Raw genomic sequence first — 27,234 nt, forward strand, 5'->3', positions numbered from 1 at the left:
CATTTTCTGATGATAAATTTATAAAACTATAATGCCTAGAGAGAGGTAAGAGAGAAAGGAATTGTTTAAACGTGAAATGGACAAAGTCCTGAGCAACCACTGTACTATCGAAGAACACAAAGAGGAGTAGGAGACAAAAGAAAGAAAATACCCCACTCAAGATCGACAATTAATAATCAATACTAGGAGAACGCCAGGCCAGCCACACCTATTACAAGAACCCTTTCATTTTTTCTAGTGATCCCCTTGTTAATGATTTTGACAACGCCTAATAAAATTCATTATTTACTTCAACCTGATGTACCCAGAAGAAATTTTTATTTTAATTATTAAATAGAAACGACTGTCTTAACAACGATTGCTATAAAAGTTACACAGTCAAGGCCATCCAATTGCCTATAATATACCACCAAGTTCTTTTGGTTACTTAAAGATTGTAAGGAAATAAAAAACGTAAACCATTTCGAAAGAAGAGCATGGTAAAATCACAACTTTTTATTAGACCATAAATAATATATATCAACCAAAAACAGATTTTTTGTAGAAATAATTGTGAATTTTCAGCTTTGTATGTTATCTCAAGTTATATTTTATTCATTTATTATTATTTTTTTTAGAAAGAATAAAGTACGCAAAAGTAGATTAAGATAATTCTAATAAAGTAAGCAACCCAAATTGAAAAGTAAAATTATTTTAATTTGAACTCAATAAATTTTTAACGCCTGATCAACAACGTGTTCAAGGACAATCCTTATTATTTAATTCAGACCTGTTATTTAAAAAATAAAAATTGTTTTTATTTTATTGTTTCTTTTACCCAAAACCTATTTAGCATTAGGTTACACGATGTATTTCAACTTTTTTCAATGCAAAAATACGTCCATGTGTATGATAGTTGTAGAATAGAGAAAATGGGGTTTGGTTGTGTCGAGTATACAACATTGTACGAAGTTAATACTTTGAAGAAAAAATTTGTTTTCCCTAATATTGATCTTAATCCAAACACTATTTTTCTATTTCAACGCACAATAACAAACGCTGAGGTAACTTCAGTTTGTGACGTATTCGATTCCATTTCAAACTCCTTTTTTATACACGTGATCGATAGATCCAGATGAGAGCTTTCAAATAAAACGAAGGTCGAAGCTTCATCATGACAAAAGTTATATCACGAACTCCATATTTCAGCGCGTCTGCTACCCTCATGCATTATGCGTCGCAGACCCAACTCAACGTGAAAAAAATCTTTGATTCTTCGGTGTAATTGAATTATGGATAGATTCGGAGCTGCAATATCACCGTCTTAGTAATCATCGAGATTTTATATTCCCTACACTACGGGCAGCAAATTAATAAATAGAATCAAGGCGTATAAGAGCAGTTTTCTTTTCTATAACAAGATTCGGATTTACAAAGATCATAAAAAAAAATAAGATTTTTAAAAATTCTAATTACTCAATACTTCAATGACTGGATTCATAAAACATAAAAATAATTTTTTTTTATCATTAAATTCAATCTGTTAAATAAAAAATAAACTTTTCATAGAAATCTCCCCGATTATATAATAAGCCGACTGCTTTTTCTTTGGTCAATTATTGTTTAGGAAAAGCCGGCGGGAAGGAAGCGAGCCGAGATTACATCACCTAAGAGATATCAGAAGGATCCCTGTAACTGACAGCACCAAATGAAAGAACGGCGCGATAAACAGTTTAGATTTTTTTTTAAAAAGAAATAAATGAGGTTGGACCTGTGATAGCATCTAAAGCAATAGTGAAATTAAGTATTTAAAATTTATGGATTTTATGGAGAGTTTATGGATAAGGTGGCCTTTTTTATCTTGAATTTTTTTCAACCAAAATTAAGAATTTCCAAAAGTTATAAAATGAACAATAAAAATAAAGTTATAAAATAAAATTTATTTTATGGTTATGGTAAAACCTGACAACTCACCCTACTTATTATACTCGTACATCAATAATTTATTTATTTGCCTCTATTACAGGCTAGGGACATACAGAGGGGCTTGTCCGAGTAAATACAATAACTAACAAAATATAAGTATAAGATAAGAAAGACAAAAGCAAAAATTATAGGTAAAATAAAATAAACAAAATAAAAAATTGAAAAACGTTAGTGTAAAAAATAAAAGAAAAAAATATATAAATACCTACCAAAAAAAGTAATTATAATAAAATAAAAGACTATTACTGTAAGTTTTGCACAATGGTAAAAAAATAATACTATTTAAAATATAACTAACTAAAAATACAATCTATAAAAATTTCTTTCGGTAGAACGTAATAAACATAGAAGATATAAAAAACCAAAATAAAAATAAAATTTCAATAAATTGCAAACAATTAACATATTCTTAAACAAACAAATACAAAATTACAAAACATCTGAAAATTTATTGATGAATCAAAAGAAAGTTGAAACATTTTGAAAATAATGAAATATTGAATTAATGGTTGATTATTAATGAATCAAATAAAAATAAAATTGAAATAAATAAAAACGTGAGTTATTAAAACTAGTAGTAGAGAAGTTTACTTACTTTAAGGAGATTCTTTAAATGAAAAAAAAAAAAGTATTCACTTTACTTTGGTAGCCTGGCTACAAAAAGCTTAATAAATTTACAAATGGCTGTTTTAAGTTGTCAAAAGATGATATATATATTTGTATAAATGTTTTTCCCTCAATGAAATGATAGCTGGGCAAATTAAAATGTTATGAACTAAATCTTCAGCTTCATTCTATGGTTACATGAGTTACTGAAATCAAATTGAAATTAATTTCTAACCAGATAAATGCTGCAATTGTTTCCATTAGCTAGTAGGCATACTTGGGGTGTTAATTTTAGTTTATTAATGTGAGTATTAAAGTTCATCAACCGTTTGGTAAAATTGTTGATAGGATGCAAAAATATATCTGATTTAAATGATAATTTGTATTTCCCTTTATTTCACTGTTTAACAATTTTACGTTTAGGGAAAAGTCAGTTTATATTCCTTTTTTTTATTAAGTTTTATTAATTAATTAAGAGAAAATAAATAAAACAATGTTTAAATTTTTTTTATTTATTACAAATAGGTTTTAATTAATCAAATGTTGAGATGATGACTTTTTCTTGATTTTTGTTTTGTTTTTATTGTAACATTTAATACAAATACATAACTTGAAGTAAATAAAACTAACATTGCGAAAACAAATAAATAATTCCATCTCTCCTGAGCCCTAACTCAATAAAATAAAGTTATCCAGAAATTTATAAATTATTAAGAACCAATGACTAAACCTTGGGTTGAAAAAATGTATTCTATGACGCGACAAATATTTCGGAGAATATCTTTATTAACGCCAAGGGTACGGGGTTCAGATATGGAATTTTTATTGGGGAATGGAATTTTATTAAAATTACATAAATGAATTTTTATTGGGAAGCGAGGGAAGGAAACTATATAGGCTCACCCCGTATCAACAATGTTTCTAAAAGGGAACCATAATTCATACTCAGACAGCACGGCCATTTTTCAGCTCTGACTCTGTCATTCTCTCACTCTCTTTCTCCCAAAGGAAACAGGTTATCCTCTGTAGGGATAGAGTAATAAAACCAGATAAAGCTATTTTGCGAATTAGTAATCCTAAAATATGAAAGGATGAAGAATGTAGAGTTTTTTTTTTATATTATGTAAAAAAAGAATACCTTTGGATTTTAGTTGTTGACATAAAACAGAAAAATGAAAATATATTTTTTTAATCTATTTTTATTTTATTTTATTATTTTTGAAGATCAGATTGTTACTTTTATTTAATTTGTACAAAATACATAAATATTAAGACTGAAAATTTTGAAAACTAGATTTCAACGGCGTTTTATAATAATGACTAAACAAAAAAATATAGTGTGGGCATATATTTCTTTTTATACATCCTACTTACGTCCCTAAATTTCGAGCAGATTGGTGGACACGAGTTATATATATTGTCTGTGATTTTCGAAAAAAAAAAAATCTAAGAACAAAAAGGGGGACATTTTTATTTTATTTTGTTAAAAAATACATACAATATTTAGGATTCTTGAAGTAGAAATAACGAATAATCACTTTTTTTCTGCCAAGAATTAAACAGTTTAATCAATGATAACCAAGTCGTACACATAACATACAATCGAGACGGTTCGGGTGGTGTAGGTTTTTCTTTTTTCCCGAACCATGTCTTCCTTTCTCCTTTATTTCTTCATAAAATTCTATAATATTTTGTATTTGCATATTATTTATTACTGGTAACAATAAGAACAGCAATTAATAATAGCACTTTAATAGATTTTTTTTCGAAATCCGTTATTTCAGGTCTGTGAGACTATTCTCGTGAAGACAAGACCTATCTTCTATTTAAAACCATTTATTTCTACATTGGAATAGTGAGTTTAATAAAAATCGTAAATCGTTTTCGAGAAAATAGATTCTATAAAGAATGAGTAACCACAATAGTACTTGGTAGTAAATTATTTATTAGTGTAATAAGTAAATAATTTTTTTAGTGAACCCTTTCATAATAATTCACGTTTTTTTTTTTTACTTTTATTTGCTTATTTTACGACAGCAGTTTTCCAGATTTTATGATCGGATTCCTTGATTTTTTACCAGAAAAAAAATTAATTTTCCCGGATTTCCAGGCTTGGAAACCTTGTTTTGTTTAATAATGTTTTCGGAAGATCTCAAAACAAAAACCTAAAAACGCAGTAAATAGGTACAATATACATTAAAATCAAAACTTATATCTATACTTATAATTGATTGCAAAACTTTCAAAATGATTAGTTAGTGTAAAATCTCATTTGATTGATAACATAAATGCCATTGAAACTTACTAAGGCTTGAGTAATTGATGTGATATGTTTTATCTATCGTTGTTTATTCTGCGTAGGATATATATGATCCAACGATCACTGAAGAATTCACCTAACTACGCCTTTTGTTTTCATTATTTCAAGCTAATACCGTAATGTTTCATAGAAACAAATATGAATAAGCTTCTTTCAGAGCTAAAATAATTGTGAAAATCTAATTTAAAAATATTCTTGGCGTAATTAATTACCAAACCGTTAGTGCAAAGCCAAAGTTCCATATTTCTAAACTACAACATACACTTTTACACTCAATAGCTCCACTGATAAATTAGAATATTTAATTAGTGACATCACATCTTCAGTCAGGTCTTTTAGGCAATCTGAAGAGAATATAAAACTACGTTAAAATGTAACTTTTTTAAATTTATTTATTGACATTTACAACTGTATATAAAATAAAACAAGCAATTTTTTTTTTATTTACTTATTTATTGACATTTACAACTATATATAAAATACAACAAGCAAATTTAAAGTAAAATCATAATGATATGATACAACATGTAGAGAAACTACCCAGTAGTATAACTCTAAGAACATTTTACAATATAAGGTCACGAGGCCATCTTCTTTTAAGGCGCCTCGGAGGATTGCCAGGAATGGAAGAGAAAGCAAGGTTAGAAACTAGTGAGTTTGGTTCGTTAGGGAGTTTATAATGGAAGGAATGATGTCGGGTTCGGGCTAGATCGGTTACATAAGGAACATTTAGGTCTTTATGGATGGTTTAATTAGTAACCGACTAAGGAGCATTGAGGATTTTAAGAAGGATTGGATACGAGAGGAATTCGAAGGTTTAGTGGAGCCCCAAAGCTAAACTCCGTATGTCCAGATGGGCCTTATTATTGTCATGTAGATCAGTCTTTTGTAATTTGTTGGAATTTTAGACCGTTTGCCTAGTAAGTGCTGTAGTAGTCGGAATCTGCGTGCAGTTTCCTGTCTTTTCAGTCTTGTGTGAGGATTCCAGGTTAGTCGTTTGTCAAGGTATAGTCCAAGACAACGAATCTGTTCTACAGAGGTAATAGCCACATTATTAAAGTATACTGTAGGGCAGTCGGCAGGTTTACGACGAAGAGTAAAGGTGATTTGTTGGGATTTATTTTTATCTTCCAATTTCGACACCATTCTTCGAGGGATGTGATTTGGTACTGTAGAGTTTGGTATGCAATCCAAGAGTTATTATTAACTGTGAGCACACATGTGTCATCAGCATATACGGTAGGAGTTGTTGGGATGTCAGCTGTATGGACGGTGTAGAGGATGGGACCGAGGATACTACCTTGAGGAACACCAGCGGATTGAAAATAGAGGGATGAATAGGAACCATTGTGGTTTACTGGGAATAATCTGTTATTAAGAAAGGAACGGATGATGAGAAAAGATGTAGGAGGTAGGAATTTACGGAGTTTGTAAAGCAGTAAGTTGGTGAGTTGGGTTAAGGATATCGGGTTGCGGAATAAAGGTTTTAGAAAGGTATTGTCCAAAGGTTTGCGATTTTTGTTCGTCAGTTCTGGTCCAGGTTTGGGATTCGGTGAGAAGAGGCTAGTTGAAATCTTTGAAATTCAGCAGCTGTGGAAGTTTTACATAATGATTTGTCAGTAGTTGTAAGATTTTCAGTGAAGTTAAGTAAATTTTGAATTATCTAATTTCTGCTTTAAGTTTGTTAGTCAATTTGGTTTAATACATTTTGTCAGTTGGATATCTGGTCCTATGCTACTTCGATCTTGCTCTTCGTTTTTCCTTAATAAAATAAGAATATACTGTGGCAGGTTAGTTTGTTTATTATTATTTATTTTACTAGTTCTATAAGTGTTCTCATTTATACTTCTTCTTACTGATTCTGTGAGCTTTTCTATAGCTTCCTCAATGTCTTGTTTTGTCTTTAGTTGAATGTTGAAGCCTGGTTTTTGTTCCGTATTCAAATCCGTCCCAGTCAACTCTTTTTAGGCACAGAGCTCGAATATAAAAAAAGCACAACTAGACTATGATCTGATGAAAGGTCATCCAGGGATTCAACAATGGTTTGAGAGAAGGAAATCTGGGATGTGATAAATACGTCAAGGATATCCGGTCGTTTTTTTAGGGATGTAGGCCAATAAGTAGGATTTTTGGCCGAGAGGATAGTATAAGTATTGGAAGTGGAAACTCGGGATAAGATATCACCACGGGGGTTGGACATGCAAATATAAAATACAACAAGCAAAAAATGTAACTAAATCCATGACATCAAAATTGGTAGATACATCGATGATACGCCACAGCAATAAGCAGACGTAATAAGAGTAACAATCACCAAATCAATTTTTAAACTTACAAATGCAATCAAAGGTAAATCCCTAATAACATTTTCTTTTTGTTACTTCAAGAAAAAATTATGGGATCATAGAATAACGAAGGAAATTAATAATTACAAAATCCTGTCCATTTCAAGGAACACAAATATTTTATCAGGGCGCTCTGTAGATTATCTTCAGCTATAACGACACTGGGAACTCATTAATTTATTTAAGTGCTTGGATGCAGTTTGGCCACAAACTCTCGTTTATGGTTCGTAAGATAGGGATACCCATTATACATTAATCTACCATCTCATCTCTATTCTCCTTTCAAACTGTAAGAGACCCTCGCTAGTTTTCCAACTTTTGAACCAATCATTTTCAATAGGAAAACATATACAGACAAACGAATGAAACATAAAAGAGGCATTAATGGAGTCAGTACAATCTTATAGCGCTTAATGCCAACGGACTAAAAATTTATTGCCGATGATAGAGTTTTCAGAAGAAACGAGATTATACATAGTTAATGGAATGAAAAATTTCGAGTTGAAGGTTTGTATGTTATGAAAAGATGCATACCTTCCGAAGATAATTTCTCCTTGGCGTTTTTTTCTTTTTAACCAAAAAAACCAACCAACTTCCTTGGTCTCCTTCCTTTTGGAATTCTCACCATCTCTGTTTGCCAATCCTTCATTGGTTCTTTTCTTTAAACAAACACCTACACCTTCACCTACTACATGTCAATGTGAACAATCTGTACTGCAATAATATTAATATTTATAGAATAATTCTCGTCTCTGAGAACTACTTTGATAGTAAACCGTTTTCTATTTCGAGTGTAGGCCCAGGTTTTATGACGTTTCTTTTTTTCTGTTAAAAGTTTTTATTTTGAAGAATTAATGTCAGAGTTTTTAGGCTATTCTATTAAATAGTAAAGCTGGTCCTCTAATTCTAGACTTTTAGGCTGTACACTCGACCAAACACTATTACATTGGGCAATGGCCACTAATATATTGAAATGTAATACTATAGCAACATGAGAACCTCCGGTGAAATTTGATATCATTAAGTTAGATGTGATTGAGAAACTAAAAAGTTTATCAACAGTCTGGTTGTTATCCTCCAAAATGGAATAGAGGTCTTCTGGTAAATCTTTTAATGATTTGAGGGACTTGTATGCTTAGCAGTCATTTAAAATGTGTTTACAAGTCGCAGTCCCGAATTCTAGTATACAGGTGGAGATCTACAGGCCTTAAAATAAACCTGGGACAGGCGTATAAGACCAATTCGAAAGCGCTTCAAGATTAACTCCTATCAGGGTACATTTCTCGTAGATGATGTCCAAGGAGAGACATTACTTTTGATTTCCCTTGATTATCCATATGATTTTCTCCCATCTCAATTAAATTTTCTGTCTAATGACGCAATTCCTTCAGAAATTGCTGAAATTCCTTGTCACCTTTCCTGCCCAATCAGTCCGTTACTGGCTATTGTACAGTACCCAGAAGACCAAACGAAATACACTGATATACAGTTTCTATTGCGGACTTTATTGAGTACAGAATGTTGTGATTTAGCGAGTTCTTAGAAAAAATATTTTTTAACTGAATAGGACTGACATTGAATCTGTACAGATAACCTTTTTTTTGGGGGGGGGAGGGGAGAGTGGGGGATTAAAAACCATTTCAGCTGTATACCAACTACATATAGACAAAAGAGAAAATAGATAAAATCAGAGTCCCCAAATCTATCTTGCATTCAAAGAAATTCATGTTTATACCGATATGGCGGACAGTTATTTTTGAGTAGCCTTCATTTTTAAAAAAGTTTGGGGGAATCAAGTCTCCAAGGATAAGTAAGTGATATTCTAGTCTCTTGCAAGTAGGTAGATCTATGTTTAAATTGAGCAGCAAAGAGACTCATTGACAGCAATAAAAGAGACTCATGAATTGTTTTGTAAGATTTATCTTTGGGTTCCCTAGGCACTCTCAAGTCTCCCGCTGGTATTCCGAGTTGAAGTGGCTCTATCCAACCTCCCGAAGGCAATACCTCCTTGGTGTTTTTCTATTCCAAGTTCTTAACATCAAAAAACCTACCTATATCATAGATCTCCTCACTCTTCGTTCATCCATCCACTCATTAAACACCAGATCCCATCCGAATGATTTATATATGCCCTTCTATAGAACCTCCTTCTTTAGCAAATCCTTCGTCATACGTGCAACCTCCCTCTGGAATTCTCTTCCCATCTCCATTCGCCAGTCCTCATCCATTCTTTCCTTTAAACAACACCTATTCCTTCATTTATTGAATAACCAAACCTCCACATCTTTGTAATCAAATAAATAGGCAGGTATTGATTAACATTATAAACAATAGTAAAGCCAATATACCAATGTAATTTCATTCTACTATCTGAAAATTTCTAAACGCTCGCCAGATAAAAATCTCACTATATGAACCATGTAATTATTCTTAGGGGACATATGTCCCAGAATAAAGTTATTTTTTCATTTCATTTCAAAGAAGAAACTCTGACTGTAAAAGATGTTACCTGTACGAAGTCGATTTCTTGGTGGTTTAGATGATGCTAACTTAGAAACAACATCATTCATAGAATGGATGGTAGCAGAGTAAAAGGATTTTAGCAAAGTAAATGAGGTATGATTGTTGTCTTTGAAGGTCGAGCATAGAACAGAAGGGAGGAATAGAACATAGAGGTATTTTAAAGACTGTTAGAATATCAACCTAACTATTATAATATGTACATTATTCGCTTACTAGTTTTTTTAAGTTATTTCGGTACTAGTATTCTAAATTTATTATTTAAGAATATGAAGTATAACTTAAGTATAAGTAAGGATTAATTTCAAAGATTTCATTAAAAATAATACATAAATTAACATCTTATTAGCTTATATTGTTCATTAAATGGAGAAGATGATCGGGGGAAAACAACACAAATAAACAAAAAATTATTTTTTCGTACCAACGTTTCGACCTGAGTTTCAAGTCTTCATCAGGGAGTTTTCAGCAGATTCTTGCTAAACTGTTTGTGTTTTTCTGCTGACCACACCCTCCGGCCACTTATTAATCTACGGTCAACTATCTACACACTAATATATTATTCATTGTTTCAAGAAAGATCATATCAATCATAACGATTATATCATATTAATATTTTGGAGGTTGTGTTGTGGCGTATTCTAATAAGAGTTAAAATTGTCGCAGGTTCTGATCCGCCCTAAGATAATTTTAATTACGAGGGTGACCCATGTAATGATTATCTACGACCACATTCTGGTTATAATATATTGGTGACCTACAGAACGACCCCTCAAACATGTCCTAGTCCCATATGCGTTTAAATTATAATAAACAACGAATAAAACAAAATCAGAGCTCTAATTCTTCGAATAGGCAGCCATTCGATCAGAACGGATATACTTGGATCAAGGATCATAGAGAGGGCTGGTTCCAACGGTGTCCACTCCATCAACTTCACAAACAAGCGATGCGCTTGATTGGTTCTAAAGAGTTCTGAATACCATACTTCTCATTTAAAATTCAATCAGGTTAAGGAGTGAGAATTTGTTCACTGTGTGAATTATGTCGCTCAATGTTAATAGCCTACCCTACTTTAAGATTGAATTTTACATATGAAACATGAATAGAGTATAAATCGAATAATGACAATAATAAATTATTAATAAGATCTAAAAAGATGAGTAAATTAAAAATTATAATTGTTAGATATGAGATGAAATGTGTATTTAATAAAAATACAATAATTATGTTTTTAAATAATGTTAATTTATAATATAATAAATAAAGAATGGTGGTTAATTAAATTGAAGTACATAAATTAAACCCTCAATTAGGTGATAACAAGAGCCCTAACCAGTTGAAAGTAGGTTTTATTTTTAGTAGTGTTATTGTGTTTTGGTAAGAAGTAAAATTTTTAAAAATAGTTATTGATGCATTGAAGTTATATATTTCTGTAAGTAAACAGCCATTTTATAAGATTTTAATAGAAAACTTTTATAATATTTTTTTTTTAAATGGCTTTTTTTTTAAAAGATTTTTTGACATGTGCAATTAGCCTGTAAGTGCAAAACTTATTTCAACGAACTGTGACAAATCAATAATGATGTATTTATTGCTGACTGTAGATTCAATATGAGAATTTGGTCGTAGGGGTGCGGTCAGTGGAGTAGCTATGAGCATAAATATGATAAATTTATTTAATTTATGTCGACCTTTCGGCCTAAATTACAGGCATTTATCAGAGTTTAAATTAAGGCCAGAAGGACTGAGCAAATAAAATTTTAAAAAATAATAATAAAGAAAATTAGCAACCAATAAAGAAAGAAACATTGTTCACTACATTATTACATTTAAAACTACATTTACTGAAGAGGTAAGATGATCATTAAAAAAAATATTAACAATCCAGAACTCATTACATCTAATTTGGGTATTCGCATCACGATTTGTATTTTAAACTTTATTTTATGTACAAAAAAATAAAATTTAACCATCCAGGACTCATTACATCTAATTTGGGTATTCGCAACATGATTTCATGTTTTAGGTACATAAAATAGATATTGCAATTCATAAAAAAATAATATTCCTATATTAGCTGAATTTATTTACCTAATAGAAACGCAATTTCACGATTATATCTACCGCTTATCTATCCAACAATAGTTTTAACAAGCTAATAATTCCTTCGCATTTGGAGGAGGCCCTATAGTATTAGACGGAATAAGGAGTTGAAATTATGGCCAATACTAAAAAATGGTAGGGCCATACTCTAAGGATAATCAATTGTAATAACAATTTATAATATTGACAGACAATTAAACGAACAGAGGCTTCGAAAAAAACCATCGTTGAAAACTGAAAAGGGATAAATTATTCTGAATCATAAATAAAACAGAACTAGAGAAAATTCAGTGTTGACCTTTTAGGAGCCAGATGACGTATTCATGAGCTGTCAAAAATATATTTTTAGTTGAACTTAGAACAGTTTTATATTTCAAAAAGTATTCAGAACTGACATGATAGTAATGCGACACTTAACAACCTTAGTGATGATTCAGAGAGAGATGCTAATTAATAATTTGTTCATTATACTGTTATTAAAGCATGTGAAAAAGTGCCATATAATAAGATATCATAATACCTTTATATTTATAAATTTTTTAAAAGTAATTTAAGAGTGATTTGAAATTTAAAAAAAATTAAGTTGTACAGACAGAATCATTCGAATTTATAAATCTTGAAAGTCCCAACCTGTCTCATTAAAATGAAAAACATTAACAAAGGTAAATAAATAAATTTAAAAAAAAGGAAAAACTTACCACTGTTCATGAATTATAATAATATACACATCAGACATAAATTTGTCCAACAGTACTGACACTGAAAACACGATCACTAAATAAAAAGACGCACTTCTTGTTAATATCACAAGACTGTATTTATCAGAGGAAGTGAACTGGATTAACGCTGGTATTACAGGAGATAAATAAACAGGGTATAAAGCGTATGATATACATACGATCATACTATATTATGTGCAGATATGGGAATTAACAGTATAAAACAGTAAATATTTCGTTAATTATTTAAAATTATTCTATATGCTTATATTTCTACATACTAAAACCAAAACGGTTTATATATTATTAAATTCCAGGTTTTGACTTTTTTTTGGGTTACCAAAAATTACATCCTTTGACTACTAAGAATAATGATGAATATTCGACCTGTTTCCAGAGAATGAAATAAGTTTAAGTTCATTCAGGCAGAATGCTACCTTATTATTTTTTTTTTTTTAAGAAGAAAAACTTGTTAAACAAGTCGTAAGAGAGAGTAATTCAAAGTTACAATTACAGGTAAGACCAGGGATAACATTAAGGGGAATGGCAGACAAATATCCCAAGAAAGTTAGACAATGAACAAGTTCAACTCCAGTTACTAGAGGGAAATGTATCGTCAATCCTGGAGAACACAAAAGCAGAACATCAGGACATCAGCTATGTTGCAACACTAATGTCATGACATCAAAAACATATTCATAATTATTTTTATGGAAAAACTATTTTATTTAATTTTTTTTAAAATAAAATAAAAATATTTTATATCAATAAATATTTTCGATTTATTGAAGAATATCAACTAATATAATACATTCAACAAACAAAACCATGTGATTTAATATAAATGGGTACAAAAATTAATGAAGATATCAGTTAATAAAATAATAAACAAAATGAAAATTAAATAAATCAACAAAGATAACAACTATTTATGAAGACAAGACAGGAAGAGTTACGAATTTTTTTTTTTTAATTTTTTTTTTTTTAATATGATTTTATAACTACATGTACTACAACGATGGCAGAAAGTAGAAATAATCTCATGGATGAACAAAGAAATAAAAGACAAACTGTTAAAGCCCAAAGCGTCATTTATTTTCAATTTCTTTTAACTACAAGTTAATTTTTTTATTTACTTTCAATTGGTGTTTTAATTGTTTGCTAATTTTATTAAGTTTATTTTTTGTTTTTTTAAACACAAGTTATGTCGTATTTGGTGATTAAAATATATTTAGTACTCATCACGAACAGTTAAAGAAGTTGTTATGGTGCGTGTATAATATAAATACAGCGCTGCGGCTCGGCACTTTCAACATTGCAGGCTGCAATGGGATTAGTGCTAGTATACGGGGACTGATAAGGGAGTCTACAGTCCGTTGCCTGTAGATAGAGATACCCACCGGCTCACCGCTTTTGAGGCAACGAATTTTTGGCGTTCATCTCAGGACCCTCAACCACCCAATCATCACCATCTGGATGACAACAAAGAAGAAACACCCCTCGCTCCAACACAAACCACAAAAGCTGATGTCAAAATGGCATTAATAATTCTTTCACAAAACGTTGTCCTAACATGGTCAAAGAATTGGTTGACAACAAAAATAAACAATAATAAGCTATTTTATTTTAATGAGCAGACCTTGAAAAGGGGAAATTTATATTTTTTTTTTTCGGAATTTTCCCATCCAAGATGTATACACGAAGACATCCAGGGTGGGAACGTCAAGATTCATTTCTCAAAGTCACCATGAAATAAATATTGATTGACCGGTGGTATTCGAACCCACAACGTTCTGAACCATGCACTCTTGGCCACTATCACCATCGTGCTCGACAATCACGTCCTGAGCAGGTAGAAAGAAATGCTTTATTCATTCATGCTTCCCAATTACATTAGGTTGCTACATCACACAACATAACAATCAATCCATGGATCGGACATTTAAATCTGACAGAGAGAATACAAGCCTAAGGCTGACCACAGTGCACCTTTAAACGTAGACGATCAATTTTTAAGCTTCCAGGTTCCGAAGCTTGAAAATTAAAAAAAAAAAATCCAGAACTACTACAATTCACGAAGGGTCTTACTTGTTCTTATTACTTAATACGGGCTCAGTTCAAGGTAAGAAACTAAAGAAATTTTATGGAGACGAATGATTGTAGAAATTGATAGAAAGAACGACAAAACATTAATATATTATATGCTGTTGGGAATAACACGTATCTAAATTATTTTTATATTAACACAGACCTTTTTTTTTTTATAATAAAAATATACTCGTATATATTTAATTTATATATATATTTAAATATCGCCATCCCAGTTCAACAGTGTAACATCTGAAAAATTGTTATTTTGAGTTTTGCACGTAATATTAGCAACTAAGGTAAGTTCTATACAGTGCAATTACATCTTAGTATTGACTATACTTAGATTTCATAACACATGTTTTATTATGATGCAGTGGTTTACTGTATAAATCTTACCCTTATTGCTAAGATTACATGCACATCTCAAAATAACCATTTTTTGAGATGTTACGCTGTTGACTAATTACACTGAATTGTGTATGCTTCCTTAAAATTATTTGCAAAAAAAATACCTAAGTCCGCTATTTATAAATATTTTTAAAGTGATGTTGCCATGACATTCACACTAAATACTTAGATCGAACCTAATACCTGAAAATCAATCCTCAACAAGTGAAAAATCAAAAATTATTGCAAATGTAAACAAGAATAGTTAAAACTAACTGGTTGAGAGAGAAACGAGTCTTATAGACATAATATGGAAACTAGTAATTTCAATTTTTCATAATTTATTACCATCACTTTTTTTTTATCAAAAATTTTAATGTATTTATTTTTTTTTTTAAATTATTATGGGTTTCTTAATGCTAATACTGCGGAATTGAATCGTAGATGTTAAATGGTTAGGACTTTAAATAGATCAGATATTTATACCAACAGTAACTTCATTGAAAACACTAATGCAGTCTGTCACATTTCTTTTATCCGTGCAATTTATTCATTTCTATTGTTAAGAAAGTATTGTTTTTCTCATTTTTTTTTTACAGCTAATTAATATATAATGTAAACGTGATATAAATTAAGATATATATTATGTAAACGCTTTTCGAATTTTGGAATTAGTCAAAACATTACTATAAAATTGAATACAATTTTACAATACCACGGGTTCCCATTTTTCAATAGTTATACATTTAAATTAGGCAATGAGACGAAAATCGGGAATTAAGACAATAAGGAATATTAATAGATTCGGATATTAAGGAAATAAAGTCTAATAGAAATTTCGGAAACTAAGGCCTTAATGACCCTGAAGTGGTTGAAGCCTTAAAATATTAATAATAAAAAAAAATCAGTAATTAATATTTTGAATATAAGAATGAATTTATTAACATCGCTCAAATATATTATTTCCTAATAAATAATATAATAATATAATATGCGACAGTTAATTAAGATATTTATATTAGGTAAATGATGATTTTAGCCAATACCCAGGTTGAGCCAAATTGTTCTTTGGCAAGGGAAAACAAACAGTCTGGCACATTAGTCTAGCCACATTATGCAGTCTGTGAAGTTAAATTAAGAAATCATTTATGTTTCACGGCCAATGATCTCTAATAAACACACTTTTGTATTTTATTAGCAAAGAACACATGAACGAGGTCTTAAGCCTCCCGAATATTAGAAAAAAAAAATAGTTTAAGGTAAAAAATAATAATCATTATCAGAAAAGTAAATGGAGCATCGACAAATATTACTCGTCAAAAGTCTGATTTAATTAAAGAATAATGAGGTTGTAAACAATCTTTTAATATCGTACATAAACATCAAAAGCGCATGGTACAAGAGCCCAAGAGGAGAAAAAGCCAGTTATTTCACCCCAATTTTTGATTACTTAATTGAAAACTATGTATAATTAATAGTCAAAATTGATGAGTCTGTCAAGTATAGGTAGGGGAAATAAAAAATGGCGGCTGTTTCAAAACATTAAAAATAATTAATTTTTTATTCGGAGCTCTATATCTTTACCCCTACCAACAACAACAGAAAAACTAAGAGACCATCATTTGAAGTAGAGTAAATTTGCTAAAATGTAAGCCCTGATAGAGCTATATACGTTCAATAGTTATCGAGATATAGCTTTTTAAAAAGCAACATTTCAGAAAAATTTTGTATGGAACGTACTGAAAGATCATTAGTTAGTGAATTTATTTTGAGCTATAAAGTAGTTTATGACGTTTATTTTCGTTGGAGTAGTAGTTTTAATGAAATTTGCTAAAATAAATTTGTAGTTGTTCGAACAAATTTTCATTTGCCAAATTTATATTCATATGTGAATATCATAAAAAACTACCACCCCTACGAAGAAAAGTGTCCTAAACTACTTTATAATAAGTTAAACTTCCTTTATGTTGAGTGTTGGCAGACATATGTACGTCTTATGGGTCTAAGGATATATTTTTTTCAAAAATCCAACATTTTATACGAACAATAATAAATTAACATTTTGGGAGTTTATGTTGTCAAATATCCTAAAAACTGCTATTCCTACAAAGATAAACGTAATGAACTATTGTACAGTAAATTTAACTAGCTTTAATTTGAATGATGGCTGACATCTGTACGTCCAATGGTTTCTGAAATAAAGTTTTTGATAAATAAAACCTATTGTCCGAACAACTATAAATCAATTTATTTTAGCAAATATCATTAAAACTACTATTCCTGCGAAGGTAAAGGTCATAAACTACTTTATAGTACAATTATTTAGCTTTAATTTGAGTGCTAATAGACATTTGTACGTCGAATAGTTATTAAGATATAGATTTCTCAAAATTGATTCACTAAATACTGATATTTCAGCACATTTTTTTGAAATGTTGCTTTATAAAAGGCTATATCTCGAGAACTATTGGACGTAAATAGCTCTTTTAGGGCTCATATTTCAGCAAATTCACTCTTCTTTAAATAATGTTCTTTTAGATTTTCTAGTGTTGTTGGTAGTTTTTAAGATATAGAGCTCCGAATGAAAAATTAATATTTTTTTAAGGTTTTGAAATAGCCGCTATTTTTTATTCCCCCTACGTATACTTGGCAGACTCATCAGTTTCGACTATTAATTATAGATAGTTTTCATTAAAGTAATAAAAAATTGGGGTGAGGTAACTGCATTTTTTTCTTCCCGGCTCTTGTACTAGCATATTATGAAAACGATGTCATTAATTTCGATTCAAACACCTTGTTCACAATTACTAAAGGGAAAATGGTACATATGTATGCTTCACATTAAGTATTGTAATTAATTGTCTTTATTATCTTACATCTAACAGGAAAATTATGTAAATTTGGGAATAAATGCATATCGTCAGGGTTCAGTAATTGGGCGGGTCCGACAATTTTCAGGAAAGCATATTTTGTACTTTACCTATTTTGTACTTTACTTGGGGAAAATACTTTATGGATTTTACTTTATTGGATAAAAAGTATTATGGATGAAAAATATATATGCCCATATTTTTAAAAACTAATTGAATTTCATAAATTTCAACCAAATAGTATAATGGCAATTCCAGTAACTAAAAAAATAAGCAATTTTCTAGGGAATTGACCCTTTTACACAATATCGATCCTATTGATATCGATGACTAGTATCCATATTATTTTTTTAAAAATTGTTTTCTTTTAATAATAAAATAAAATATTTTGATATTAAACGTTAAAACTTAGGTAAAAAAAATAAATAATATGAGGTTATTTGAATCTAATTTACTATAATAATGTGGACAAAAACAGGTCATTCCTAGTTAGTTTATATTGCTTTTACACGCTTAAGATAATTCTTTAAGCAAGAATGATTCAAATAAAAAAAAATAAAATAAATATTATTTGTATGATATAAGTATAATCATTTTACAGGAAAATCATTCTTTTGTTTATAATTATTTCGTTCATTATCTCAACAACTATGATTTTAGAAAGAAATATCTTTTGCTATACTGACACTTGGCTGTCAGTGCTTTTTCCCCCTAACATATTATTATTAAATTGAACTTTTTTATACTAAAAGTATTAATGTTTTGTATTTAAAACATGAATAATACACAAAACCTTGTACCTAGACATTTATTTCAATTTAAATTACAGATAACTTCATCAGAATTTGATGACAGAGATAATGGAATTCCCAGACTATTTCAGTTCTTTTTGAATACAGGTGTGAAGGTTTTCAAATGGATCACTAATTTATAATAAATACCAAAAGACATATGTACAATAGCAGAATAAAGAATAATAAATAATTTTAAAACAGGACATTTACATTTACATATAATTTCAATAATATTCCTATTTCTAAAATATTATGAGGACGAAGTTATATCTATTATTATTCAAATATCGTTCATTGTATTGAACTCTTGTAACAATATAAATTATTATTTCGAACTCTTGTAAAATTGTAGCTATTTTTTTAAAAATCTTTTAACAATATAGGTTATTATTTATCACGAAAAATTAATGAACACATTAAAATAGTGAATATTTATTTATTCACTATTACGTAAACTTATTTTTTGTGACAATGATTGTGATTCAGAACAACTAACTGGCGCTGTTACCCCTTAGCTTGTGAATTTCCCTTTGGAATTTTTAAATAATATTTCCTAATTTTTTCATGTTCAATAAACCTCGCAACTTTATCAGGAATTCAAGTATTTCCAGGATATGTGGTACAAAAATATTCCGGATAATAAATAAGAAATTATTTGAGCGTAAATTAAATAATTTTTTTTTTTAATTTACCTAAAGCCATAATTTGTTTATAAATTATAACAGGGACACTCAAAGGATTGGATTTTAGTACTAAGAAATTATAGTAGCATAAACTTATTATTATATCAACATATTAGGTAAATATCCTGGACTAAGTTTTTATAAAAGCTCACAATTTAATCATTTGCCAACGAACACAAAAGAAATTTTAAACGAAAGGCTATAAGCTGGTAAGACGAGCATTCACCAGTTTATTGCTGTTCACTATTTAATGGCTTTTCGTTATATAGTGTAAAGTGGGACTGAGGCTACACGCTGCCCGAACCTCACATGAAAAACCACTCTCGACTGTTTAGTCGAATTTTAGTAATTGCTAAAATAAACCAATGGAAAAGGAGCATTGCTTTATTTTAGCAATTACTGGCTATAAAGTATTTAATGGCACAATGCTTTTAAAAGCCTACTTTATTTTATTTTATTCTAACTGTTTATTTTGGTTGATAAATATTCTGGTAGATTAGTCTGTATAAGGAATTTAATAACTACAGTTCATACATATGTTAAAGAACTAAGTCCCAAGATAAAATGTAGTTATTATCCGTATTATATAACAAAAAATCAAAATTAAAAAAAAAAGTTTATCCATTCCAGTTTATACTTCATTATTTTATTGTATTCTTTTTTTATTATTATTTATTTACTTTTTATTTTCAGTTTAAATGTATATATGGTATGATTGCGTAATTACATCCCTAATACCTATTGCCCTTGACTGTTGCAGAATGTATTATTCCAATAAAAGTTTTTTGTTCTCTACATTAAAACGTTTTTACGTTAAACATTTTAACGTTGTGAAAGTTTTCACTTATGCGTTAACAAAGTTTTAAGACTGGTCTCATAATCAAAAGTGTAGAAAATATTTTTGTACAGCGAATAGAAGTTTTGAATGTATGACCTCGGGCATCAACACACTCCTTCCAGCGTTTTTTTCCATAGTTAATAGACACCCAGGACCTTTTCGCGCAGAAAGCTCATCGAAGTTGCCTGGATCGCTTCCCTTTCAGGTATGTGAGGCGATTCAGAGGAATTAAAAGAAGTCGCAGGGAGCTAGATCGGGTGACTGGAAGGTGGCTGCGGTGTTGGCGGGTTGAACTAGACCAAAACTCCGGCAGGGGCAGCGATGTTTCAAAGGATCATTGCGGATTGTCCTTGTGCACAGAAACCAATCGTCTTTGATCTTTGGGCGGACTCGATCCTTTAAAAGGCGGAGCCCTCCCAGGATAAACAGACCTGTGATAGTCAGTCCGCTAGGAGCAAACTTTGGTGGATCACTCGTTTGGCGTTAAACTGAGAAGAAAAAAGTCTTGAAGTTTTGGACTACTAAATTTAACCAAGTAAAACTTCCCCAGCCAATCTACAGTTCCTAATTTACTCCCGGCGACTTCCTCTCGTATCATCGAATTAAGTAGGAACCTATAAGGAAGCGATTTGACACCAGCGGCAGTTTCGAATGGCCTCTTAAATGTCTTTCACGCGAAGAGTTCCGGACAGCCTATAGACAAGAAAAAAAAACACTGACAGCAGTGTGTTGATGCATGTTTAATAAATTGTTGGTTCTAAAATCAGTCTTGAAACGTTGTGAATTAAGTCACTACCTCACTCGACTATTGAGTATTAAAAAAATGTATGTAACTTATTACAAGAAAAGTTTATTTCTAGAAAAACAATGAATATAGCAATGCTTCGAAAACAAATTTTAGCATGTTAATTTTAAGTTTAAACTTTGTAGCACAGCTTCCTTACAGGATTCCATTAAATTACTACATAAAAACTCTAACCATAAAGTACACGCACTAACCGGAACATTTAATCTTAAACAAAACCTAGAGATAGCTCTAAGCATCAAATTCAGGTTAAAGTATAACAGTAGATAGGGTTACACAGGTCTTATTTCTTTCTTTTAAAAGCAATTTAAAAACTTTGAATAAGCAATTCCACCCTGAACAGGGATTTATTTTTTTAAGGAGAACGGACCGGTCATGTTTACTGATTAAATGTTTAAGAGCAAAGAACTGAATTAATGTTTTCAAGGAAAAAGGGTACAATATTCCAACGAGGCTGAGAAACATTAAAGAAAAAGAAAGATAAAAGTTGTTTGTTATTCAAAAACTTCATCTCCATTGCTAAATTATTAAAGCAATTATCTGGCCCCGAACTCTTTTCCACTTACGACGCATAAGAAAAAACTTTTATGCTAAATACGTCGTTAAAATTATCATAAACAATATAAATAGAGATACCTGTTATCGGTGATTATCATCATCAATTCAAATAAGAAAATAAAAACGTACCTGAAACAAAAAAAAAAATTAAAATTTAACATTCTTTCGGACCTAAATATATTAAAATTAAAATTATTAAATTTTGGCTCTAATGTTACAGGAAAGAAACAAACAAAAATAAAATGCTATAAACAATTATAAATAAAATACTTATTTCTTTCCATAATACGAAATTGAAACAATGACTTAAGTCATTATTAAAATCACAATGGATTCCCACATTAAATGAAATGACCATTGCCACTAATTAGTTAAACTGTATTAAACACAACGTAGCGAATGTTAAAAAATATAAAAATATAAATACTATCCTGAAAATTATTGGATTCATCCTTTTTACAGAAGATAACAGAAAAACCATGTTGCAATATATATTGGATTTTTTTCTTGTTTAAAGATTAAAAACTATGAGCTATTGGTAATGTCAAATTTCAAACGATGACTGTGACTTAAATCAAAATTTTTAAAAAATCGCCAGATTGGTCTGGGACGTACTATCTGGAAAGATAAAACCACAACTTTTGATGAAGAGTTTAATTTTTTACATGGAAGATTACAAAGAAAGATTGTTGGGAATAATAAACTGGATTGGAAGATTATTTGTTGATAGTATGAATCAGGAGTAAGATGATGTCGAGACAGATACGGAAATAATTCTTTATCCGTCACGATTCAGCCCTAATGAAAACTCTCATAGTGGGGCGAAACAATGGTTACAAATGATTTTTTTTTCTGCTGTTGTGTACAATATTGTTACCAACACACAGATTCACATTCTTACATAGAACATAATAAACCAAAACAGAAAGCATGAATACATATTCGGAGGATTTCACAGCATCTGTACCACTCTTCAATTCTAACCTTGAAATCCAAGCGTAACACTAATTAAAAGCTGGTGCAGCACAACAGCCGAAAAATTAAAGCTCTAATTAATATTAGTTTCCACAAGATGAAAGCTAATCCATAACTCCTACATTTAATTTATATATATAAAATATCATGCGTTACATTCCAAAACGACTTCCAAATAATTTTTTTTTTTTTTCTAATTCTATCTATCAATCCGAAGCACTACAGCCCAATTTGGACCTTAGCCCCCTCAATGAGCCTCCGGCATGTAGCTTGGTCTTGCGCGCCCGCTATCCAGTTGCGGATGCTCAGAAGTTGCCTGGAGTCCCTGATGACGACATCCTCCCATCTAAGCCTTGGCCTGCCTCTTTCTCTGATCCGATGCAGCCTACAGTCCAACAACCTCCTCGGGATTTCATCCGCTGGCACCCTAACGACATGGCCGCAGCCTCCCCCAACTCACGTCTCTTCACCGAACAGCTTGTACACAACCAAATATTCGGCGCAGAATTTTTCTTTCGAAAACCAAGATTTCCTTTTCTCCAGTACTTGTCAGGGTCCAGGTTTCCGATCCGTGAGTGAGGACTGGCCGGATTAGCGTCTTGTAGAGCATTTGGTGCGGCGAGTGACAGCTCGACTCCTTGTTGGCCTTCATAAGACTCTGGCTTGTCTCCAGGGTGATCCTGTCATTGCTGCTGACCACTGAGCCTAAATAGGAGAACTGGTCAACACATTCAAACGTAAATGGACCCATCTTCACCTCCCCTCCAACAGCAGCCACTATACCAGGTCCAGCTCGCATGTATTTAGTTTTTCCCTCCTACATTGTCCAAACTTAAAAAAATATATCTTACAGCCACCCATATCCGTATCTTGCGACCTACAAAACATCCAAAATTGAACCCTAAATTTAACTCTGTGTGATATAAATTAGTGGTATGTAATTAATTTTCGAAGCTCTATTAATATTTGTACTTAAATTACGTTTTGGTAGGTTTAAAATAATTCTGATTATTATTAAGTATACTATATAGAGTAAAGCATATTACGTTAATAGTTTTGAATTATATTTTGTTTATTGTTTTTGAGATGGAGCACTTGACTTAGGTTTTGTAATAAAACTGTTTCTTTAATGTAATGAAATTTGTACAAGGCTTTGTCTTTCACAAATAAATATATATTCTAAATAATGTATTTGATATGATTATTGAGAGATGGAAGAATTTCTATCAAAACCAGTTAAATCACATACTTTTAACTAGTTTTCACGAAAAAAAATCTTTTAAATAGGATAATTTATACATTAAAAGCACACAATCTAAATTAAATTAATGACAGAACTTTATAAATTTTAAAATGGACTATGTTAGGAAATTCAAATACTCATATATACGTACTATAGAATCAATTAAAAAAAATTAATCATTTACATAATTATATAAAATAACTCGTGAAAGGAACTTAATTATGACGTTATTGCCTGAAAATCATTAAATATATATATTTGAGTATAAAATATTTTTAGTATTAAAAGCTTATTTTTACTAATAAAATAAAAATGGTTTTACCGGTTAAATAAACCCTGAATATTTTTTATATGAAAGAGGAAGAACGAACTTAAGGACAATAGCTTGGATAATATACTTTTCTTTTTTTTTTTTGCAACATAAAGAAGAGGAAATAGAAGGTCTGGAGCAATGGAAACCAAATAAAGAAAGAAAAAATAAATAACACCATGAAAGGGTAGAAGTAAAGAAAATATATATATATATATGGATAAAGGTAAAGGAGGAGACGATGGCAGACAGTGGAGTGTTAATTAACGTTTTCATCTGATAGTTAACAGCACACACAGCACCTCCGGCCTTTTGTTTGATATGGAGTCTCTATTGAAAGTCAAATTGGAAAACTTGGGCCGACTAAATGGAAATCGATATACGGCCGAGAGTCAGTCGACTACAGTGCAAATAGAATTTGATTAATTTAAAGTAAATAAGTGTATAGTTAAATTTATAAAAAATAAACATAGTTAGAAAAATAAATAATGAAATAAACAAAACCGAAAACTAGACTAAAATATACATAGAAGATGAACTGATTAAAAATTTAAATAAATATATCATTTTAAAGGACCTATTGCCCATTTTGTTTTAAATGTACTTATAAGGCTCTCTGTGATTGAAAGTGAAAAAACTTTTGAAAAAAAAATCCCAAAATCTATTACATACAAAATTATGTCATTATGATCAAATTTGCTTGTTGTATTTGTTTATACAGTTGTAAATATCAATAAATAAAAAAAATAAAAAATTATATGTATTTTCTGAGTCCTTAATTAAAAAATCTACAAATCTAGTCTAAAAGAATGGAACGATAAATATAATTGTAACCTTTACTTTTTTGTTACTACAAGTATAAAAACAGTTAATTATAAAGTAAAAAGTTGAGTATTTGAATTTCAAAAAAATCTGTAGATATTATACATATCCAGTAAATAATTTGATTGTATTAAAAAAAAAATCCATTTGTCGTATCATAGTGGCAAATGCAAAGTGTTGAATGTCAAATCCTAGTCATTAGAAGAATCCAACAGCCAAAAATGTAAGGTCATTATTTAATACTCTTTACGCCAATTAACTAAATAGTGAATTTTTCGACATTTGATATGTTGCATTTACCCAGTCTTAGTTAATATAAAGTTTTTTCTTATAATGAATTTCAACATTATAAGAAAAAACTTAGTTAATTGGCGTAAAGAGTATTAAATAATGACCTTACATTTTTGGCTGTTGGATTCTTCTAATGACTAGGATTTGACATTCAACACTTTGCATTTGCCACTATGATACGACAAATGGATTTTTTTTTTAATACAATCAAATTATTTACTGGATATGTATAATATCTACAGATTTTTTTGAAATTCAAATACTCAACTTTTTACTTTATAATTAACTGTTTTTATACTTGTAGTAACAAAAAAGTAAAGGTTACAATTATATTTATCGTTCCATTCTTTTAGACTAGATTTGTAGATTTTTTAATTAAGGACTCAGAAAATACATATAATTTTTTATTTTTTTTATTTATTGATATTTACAACTGTATAAACAAATACAACAAGCAAATTTGATCATAATGACATAATTTTGTATGTAATAGATTTTGGGATTTTTTTTTCAAAAGTTTTTTCACTTTCAATCACAGAGAGCCTTATAAGTACATTTAAAACAAAATGGGCAATAGGTCCTTTAAAATGATATATTTATTTAAATTTTTAATCAGTTCATCTTCTATGTATATTTTAGTCTAGTTTTCGGTTTTGTTTATTTCATTATTTATTTTTCTAACTATGTTTATTTTTTATAAATTTAACTATACACTTATTTACTTTAAATTAATCAAATTCTATTTGCACTGTAGTCGACTGACTCTCGGCCGTATATCGATTTCCATTTAGTCGGCCCAAGTTTTCCAATTTGACTTTCAATAGAGACTCCATATCAAACAAAAGGCCGGAGGTGCTGTGTGTGCTGTTAACTATCAGATGAAAACGTTAATTAACACTCCACTGTCTGCCATCGTCTCCTCCTTTACCTTTATCCATATATATATATATATTTTCTTTACTTCTACCCTTTCATGGTGTTATTTATTTTTTCTTTCTTTATTTGGTTTCCATTGCTCCAGACCTTCTATTTCCTCTTCTTTATGTTGCAAAAAAAAAAAAGAAAAGTATATTATCCAAGCTATTGTCCTTAAGTTCGTTCTTCCTCTTTCATATAAAAAATATTCAGGGTTTATTTAACCGGTAAAACCATTTTTATTTTATTAGTAAAAATAAGCTTTTAATACTAAAAATATTTTATACTCAAATATATATATTTAATGATTTTCAGGCAATAACGTCATAATTAAGTTCCTTTCACGAGTTATTTTATATAATTATGTAAATGATTAATTTTTTTTAATTGATTCTATAGTACGTATATATGAGTATTTGAATTTCCTAACATAGTCCATTTTAAAATTTATAAAGTTCTGTCATTAATTTAATTTAGATTGTGTGCTTTTAATGTATAAATTATCCTATTTAAAAGATTTTTTTTCGTGAAAACTAGTTAAAAGTATGTGATTTAACTGGTTTTGATAGAAATTCTTCCATCTCTCAATAATCATATCAAATACATTATTTAGAATATATATTTATTTGTGAAAGACAAAGCCTTGTACAAATTTCATTACATTAAAGAAACAGTTTTATTACAAAACCTAAGTCAAGTGCTCCATCTCAAAAACAATAAACAAAATATAATTCAAAACTATTAACGTAATATGCTTTACTCTATATAGTATACTTAATAATAATCAGAATTATTTTAAACCTACCAAAACGTAATTTAAGTACAAATATTAATAGAGCTTCGAAAATTAATTACATACCACTAATTTATATCACACAGAGTTAAATTTAGGGTTCAATTTTGGATGTTTTGTAGGTCGCAAGATACGGATATGGGTGGCTGTAAGATATATTTTTTTAAGTTTGGACAATGTAGGAGGGAAAAACTAAATACATGCGAGCTGGACCTGGTATAGTGGCTGCTGTTGGAGGGGAGGTGAAGATGGGTCCATTTACGTTTGAATGTGTTGAC

At 30.0% G+C, this 27,234-nt stretch overlaps 1 protein-coding gene across 5 annotated transcripts in view; it reads right to left on the minus strand.

Annotated features, from left to right (window-relative positions):
* The window catches only part of Liprin-beta (liprin-beta), a 196,125-nt gene that overhangs the window by 110,397 nt on the left and 58,494 nt on the right, over positions 1-27,234 (minus strand). Inside the window, exon 1 of one of the 5 annotated variants that reach the window (XM_067047746.1) lies at positions 12,561-12,635. The exons of the other annotated variants lie outside the window; for them this stretch is intronic. Coding sequence (XP_066903847.1) covers positions 12,561-12,570 — 10 coding nt within the window. The 5' untranslated portion in view covers positions 12,571-12,635. Of the gene's footprint in view, positions 1-12,560; positions 12,636-27,234 lie in introns of those variants that run through there. 5 annotated transcript variants of the gene reach the window in all.

The sequence above is a fragment of the Halyomorpha halys genome, unplaced genomic scaffold (genome assembly GCF_000696795.3).
Source record: "Halyomorpha halys isolate HHAL.00 unplaced genomic scaffold, Hhal_1.1 Scaffold685.1, whole genome shotgun sequence".
Lineage (NCBI taxonomy): Eukaryota > Metazoa > Arthropoda > Insecta > Hemiptera > Pentatomidae > Halyomorpha > Halyomorpha halys.